This window comes from Vulpes vulpes, chromosome 3, assembly GCF_048418805.1.
Source record: "Vulpes vulpes isolate BD-2025 chromosome 3, VulVul3, whole genome shotgun sequence".
In the NCBI taxonomy this organism is placed as follows: Eukaryota; Metazoa; Chordata; class Mammalia; order Carnivora; family Canidae; genus Vulpes; species Vulpes vulpes.
The window spans coordinates 57,385,132-57,391,699 of record NC_132782.1 but is presented as its reverse complement, the minus strand read 5'-3'; the positions used below and the strand labels follow the sequence as shown (position 1 = coordinate 57,391,699).

General features: G+C 31.7%; 1 protein-coding gene across 4 annotated transcripts in view; it reads right to left on the bottom strand.

Annotated features, from left to right (window-relative positions):
• Positions 1–2,798: 2,798 nt before the first annotated feature.
• The window catches only part of DCUN1D1 (defective in cullin neddylation 1 domain containing 1), a 31,974-nt gene continuing 28,204 nt past the window's right edge, over positions 2,799–6,568 (bottom strand). For all 4 annotated transcript variants that reach the window (XM_072752595.1, XM_072752596.1, XM_026007230.2 and 1 more), the window contains exon 7: positions 2,799–6,563. In XM_072752595.1, coding sequence (XP_072608696.1) covers positions 6,484–6,563 — 80 coding nt within the window. In that variant the 3' untranslated portion in view covers positions 2,799–6,483. The remainder of the gene's footprint in view (positions 6,564–6,568) is intronic.

The following is a 6,568-nucleotide window of genomic DNA, read 5'->3' as shown; positions in this document are numbered from 1 at the left end:
CCTGCCCACCTCCCCTTCCACTTTGTTCATTTGTCTAAAATCTTCTATTAAACATTTTAAAAGCACTACTCCACTATGTCCACTATGTATGCACAAGTAGCTGGCAGCAACTAAATGATACCAACGGAATTTTTATAAATTTTAGAAATTCCCAGTTATCTTAAAGCAAAAGAGCTCTGGAAGACATATCTGTGCAGTGGAATGTTTATACAATGTCTTAAATATTACCACCAGTCACAGGCTAAACTAGGTAGCTGTATAAATCATGACACAGAATAGCACCAATCATCAGCCCCGAGCACCACTCACCTAGCCAAGACATCTCCTCAGTAGAGTTCTAAGGGACCAGCACTCCCCCTAGAGGCTAGAAGGCTAAAACAACTTTTCTCACTGACTACAGAAATACAACCTTCAATTAAGTACATGTCTATAGTAAGTAATTTTACAGTGATCCCTCAAGCCACCTTATACTCAAACTGCATATCCAATATATGGACACACAGGACTGTGAGGTATCATTTGCACACTTAAAATACAGACCCACCAGAATGACTATAATAAAGACAAGTATTCACAAGGATATGAAGAAACTGCAACCCTTATGCACTGTGGCAGGAATATTTTTATATAGGACAGCCACTTTGGAAAAGAGTTTGGCAGTTTTTCAGAAAATTAAACAAAAATTTTCCAACCTACCCAACAATTCACTCCTAGGAAGTTACTTACCTAAGAGAAATGGAAACATATGTCTACACAAAGGCATATATGTGAATGTTCATAGCATCATTATTCATAATAACCAAAAAATATGAACAATCCAAATGTCCATCAACTGGTGAATAAACAAAATGTATATAGCCATACAATGGAATATTATATTGCAATCGAATGAACGAAGTACAGGCATAGGTTACAACATGAGTGAACCTCAAAAACATGCCCAAGAAGCTAGATACAAAAGACTTCATTCAAATTGTATGATTCCATTTATGTGTAATTTCTAGATGGGGAAAATTTATGAAACAGATAAAAGTAGCTGCGTGGGCAAGAGGTAGGAGAGGGAACTAACCACAAAGGACCATGAGGGGAACTTTAATGGGCTGATGGAAGCATTCTAAAACTGGATTATGATAATGGTTGCACAATTCTATAAATTTACGAAAATCATTGAATTGTATGTTTACAATGGGTAAATTTTATCATGTGTAAATTATATCTCATTAAAGCAATTTTTTTAGGTACCATTACACCAAAGTCTTAGGAATGACTATTTTAGAGCTCTGGCAGACAGCCTATTCATTTCATATAATTTCAGTAGAATGAGTTCTAACACACTATCAGAATTAAGAATATTATCAGCATTTGCTCAAAATCTAAATATGCTATTTTTAAAGGATTCCAAGTACATACATCTCTAAATCTTACTGATCAAGTATTACTTTTTTTAGCTATGTGTCGTGTTATCTATAAGACAAATCATGGTCTTAGCCATTTTTCCCCTGAACATATGCCCTACACTATTCCTTTTTGTAAAAATCTTGTTTGGTATGGCCTCAGATTTCCATTAAATACAAAGTTTTCTTAGAATATTTCATAACTTGAACTAATTTTAAGTAAATATTTATATTTAATATGCTAAATATATCCATTCTAAATATCCTTTTTCATTTTGTGTCATCATTAAGCCAGTCACATACTGCCTTTGGCAAGTTTCAAACTTGCTCCAAATCAAGCTTTGCTTTCACTATTTTGGCTCAAAATTCCTCTTTGCTTTAAAATTATTTGATGGATTCTTCTTTCAATGCACTGCTGTCTTCTATGATAAGACCTGTTTTAATTCTAATCTAAACTCCATCTCTTACCATTCCACTGGAAAGTCTGCCAAAGTAGTAATGTTCTAAGCCAGACATTTAAGGGAAAAAATTCTCTTAACCAAACATTTTTCCCCAAACCACAGTTCATATGAAATGCCATTAACCTACAAGAGATAAGTAGAAAGCTATGGATAAAGTGGAGGAAGAGGCACTCTGCTTGCTGGGACTCAACCTCATGGAATATAGCAGCTTCAATGTATGACTTAAAAACCAATGTTCTACATTTCAAGTCACATTTCAGCACAGCACGAATACAAAAAATTTAAACTGAAAATATTTAAGCAATACTCATAAGAAAAATTTGGATATACTTAATTTAAAAATATACTTTTGGGGACCTCAATTTTTAAAATGGATAATTATAAAATAATTCCCAAAATAATATCTTTAAAACTCCATAAAGACATTATTTTTTAGGAATTCCATCAACTACAAATGTTGTGTACCTTTTATAATTTCCTTATTTATGTCACATTTTAAAGAAAGATCAACCAAAGAAAAGCCAAAAGCCACATTAACACAGAACATTGAGCCTAGTGGAAAGTGGTTAAATGAGTAAGTTGGTCAGCAGGAAATGCCAATTACCCAGAAGGCAGTAAAAGAAAATAAGATGGCAAGAATACTCTGGTAAAACCATTTATGTATCTGTATTATGATTTTTTTAAAAACCAGCACTACCTGCCTCCAGAAACAGATACAAATCAAGCAAATATTCAACCAAAATGGCCACAAATAAGGATGGATAAACCTGGAAAAGGGGATTTGTACTATTAAGAATTTTCAAGTTTATATTAACTACAAAATATAGACCCCCTCCCCTCAGAAATCAAAGGTAAAGATATCATGATATATAACTTCACCACATTTCTATAAAATAAAAGTAGAAATTATTGCTATATGACTGTAAAAATGGAGGCAAGTAAATAGTTTAAAATATACTCGTTTATAATCAATTAAATGATGAGCCATAATTTGAACCCTAATTATCACATTATGTAGAAATCACAATTCAGGTATTGTGTCCTCAGTTATTAAGATATTAGTTAAATAGTTCACATTTTAAAAACATTTTATCATTACATAATCAAATTTGATAAAATTTTATCAAAACATCTATGTATTCAATATAAATCATATTGTTAAAAGTATTATAAAGTAACATTTAAAGAAAACTGCTGAGGTGCCAAATAATTATTTTCTATTAAATATACAACTTAACATTTAGAACTATATAAATTAATTCTCGCTAAAAGTTGACTCAGGTTTACAAAGGCATACTTTGTGAACTCTAATATATTTCCCCAGCACCACTTTCCTTTTTCATTCCAAAATTCTTTCATTAGGTTTAACTTTCTTCTGTCATTCATATGTAAAATTACAGAAGGTTTACAATACGTAGTCTTAACATGTTTTTAAAAATCTAAGCAAAGTGCACATTAAACTAGCTACAACTACTCAAATTCCTTGATTATCATCAAATAAAAAATAGATGAACACTTCATTCGCTTAAATCTTTCTGAGGAAAAAAAAATAGTATAACCTTGCTTAAATAAAATTCCCCAGTAAGGGTATTATATAAAAAATTTCCCATGTCATTTTACTTTCGCTCATTAAAACTTTTTAAAAGTCTAATGAAGAACACACACTTATAATGCCATATTACACAACTACAGTACTGTTAATTAAATAAAGCAGCCCAGTATAGTTGTAAACATTTTAAAAACGTAGTAAACAAGACTTGGCATGTCTTTTCTTCCCAAAACTTGCCATTATAATGCTCTTTCCATGAATAATTATTCTTCCTGGAAAAGTTTAAGGTATATTTTAGTCTTTGAAAATATTACACTGAAATAATATGTGAAAAGATTTAGTCATGGCAATTTCACTGAAGCTTTTATTGCCTCTGTTGGTAATATGACAGGGATTGTAAGAAGCACAATTGAACTTACAGAGATATGCAGATGATAGTCACTAAAGAGAATCTTGATCTCAAGTCTTTTTATATGTGGGCACTTCTAATTTTATACACTTTACTATTAAAAAGCATTACATTTTAAAATGTGTACCTGTATTGACATTTGGCAAAAAGGAAATTGTACCTGTGGTTCAATTTAAAACAAAGAATCAGTCTGGGGAGTTGACCAAAATGAAGACTGAAACACTAATGAATTAAAGCATTTCAAGTTGTGTGTGTGTGTGCGTGTGTGTGTGTGTGTGTGTGAGCATGTATGTCTCTTCCAACCTGTCAATCTCACAGACACACTCACACACACTCACACACATACATGGCCATATGCGTATTTTTTTAGTATAAAATATTCCCTGTAACCAGACATTTATCCTCAAAATAATCACACCACATTAAACCAGTCTTCTCTTTTCAGCCCTAGTAATAGTATTGTTTAATTCTAAGATGCCGTCATAGAGTGAACAACCTTAACTTTTATGCTACATAATTATATTCAAAGCTTTATGTATTTTTTGTTTATAATTACACAGTAATTATAAATGTTTAGTACCAAAATGATGACAAACACTATTTTGTTGAAAAAGGTCTTGCATTTAAAAGGAAAAGTCTGTAAACCCAAAGGCACTAAGCCATGAACCAATATCAGACTTCTAAGAAAAACCATTTATATTGAAAAAAAAAAACAACAAAAAAAAAGCTAATGGGATCTCATTTTAAAACACAGCATACTCGAATTAATCAATCCGAAAACAATACCATAACTCAAAATCTTCAAGACAAAAAACAAAATAGTACATATATATATATCTTTTTAAATTTTTCATAATTGAAGTTCCTCTTTATATTTACAAATATGAAATCAGGAAATACTGAAAGCAGCAGGATTCTTTTCTTTTTCTTTTTTAAAATAACCAATTCCAGTAACCTGAATAGAAATTTTCAAAATATTCTTTTGGTAGAATTATATTCTTGAGTTAAAGTTATGATTGGAATATTAATATAGTATCTATGGGGTAAGCTCAATTTCAGAAATTACGTAAATAAAAAGTAGTTATAAGATGTCATTGTTTCTTAAAATCATTTCCACATCTACATAAAACATACTGCTATTCTGAAGTACACTCCTTTGATAATTTTAACACAGGACCTTAGAGAGTTGCTTGCATATACAAAGCAAAATCTTGTCCTGCTAAATACCAAAGTCATCCAATGTATGAAATTTTACATTTTTTTTTTTTACTTGCCTTACAGAAATGTTTAAGAAAGCAGTAAACCCTTCACGTGTCAGGAAGTGAAAAGAGAAATGAGGCATTTTCAGCATGAAAGCAGTTCATGGGTCTTGTAATGAAAAAAATACATACAAGATAGAATTCTGCTTTGATGTGAAAACTGAGCTAATTTAAACGAAACAAACAAGGTGAAGAAACTAAATAATTTACAAAAATAAAAGCCAGATTGGTATTTTGCATCAAGTACATGCTTGCTTGAAAATTTTTGCTCCTGAAGTAAGTATTTGGCAACCACAGTGATTAGCAGTTAAAGCAATTTCAACAAAATAAGAAGTCATCAAAAATGGACTATTTGTCTGAATGCAGTACCTATAAGGATTGAACTTCATGGCTCATCATGACCATTTTCAAAATTTAATTCCTACTATCTTCTTATAAATTAAGAGAATTTCATTTGTGTTCCATAGTGTGCTGACAAAAACAAAAAACAAAACAAAAATAAACCCTCATGCCTAAATTTAGAATATTGTATTGTGTAGCAGTCTAAAACATTCAAAACAAATTAAATAGTTTAACTTATTCGACAGGCATATAAGCATTTGAAAATCATAATGAAATCCAATTATGTAGTGCATAATGTAGATAGGAGTAGAATCTAACATTATGCATTTTCTAAATAAAAGCTCCCTGTAAGACAACTATATATAAACATGGGTAAGATAAGTGCAGACTAGTTCTGTGAAACCTTTTGAAATCGAGGGTCTGAAACACAATATATTTTTCAGGTAGGCACACCAAGTTATCCTAAAAAATTTTCACGTTGGTTATTTTGACATCGGTTACTCTACTCACATCAACAATACATGTGATTTGCCAGGAAAAAAAAAAAATCCCCCAAACCAAAACACCATTCCAGATCCGGTACACTTTAAATATATCACTCTCATTGGAAGTGCTATCAGCATAGTCTTTGCAACTAGCCCAAAGCATATATTTAAGAAGTTTTTATAAATTGTTTGTGATGTTCATATGTTTAATTCTTATGCCAAACTGTTTTCTGATGAAGACAGCATTGTGCTTTATGCAAGAATGGAAACCTCAAAATAATCACCATAAAGCTTCTACGACTTATGGGAGAATAAACTAGGATGGTCCACAGATATAAGATGAAATCCACAATGTTGGAATTATAAATGTTTAGAGCGGCCCAGACTAGAAGACAAGCCCAAACCACCATTAGAAGAATGAAATACGATATGGTCCAAGATGTATCCTTAAAGTTTTGACACAACCCTCAGTCTGAATTGTGAGGATTGATCTTCAGTTCAGTCCAGCCAGCAGAAATTGACTGTGCAATTTTCCGTTGTATTTATTGTACAGACTATGTACATTCTAGAAGGTTCCTTTAGTGCTACACTGTTGTACTTTTTGTCCCAGCAATTTGAGGGCGTGCAAATTCCACAAAGTCATCAATAAGAACAGGCCATGCTCCTAGG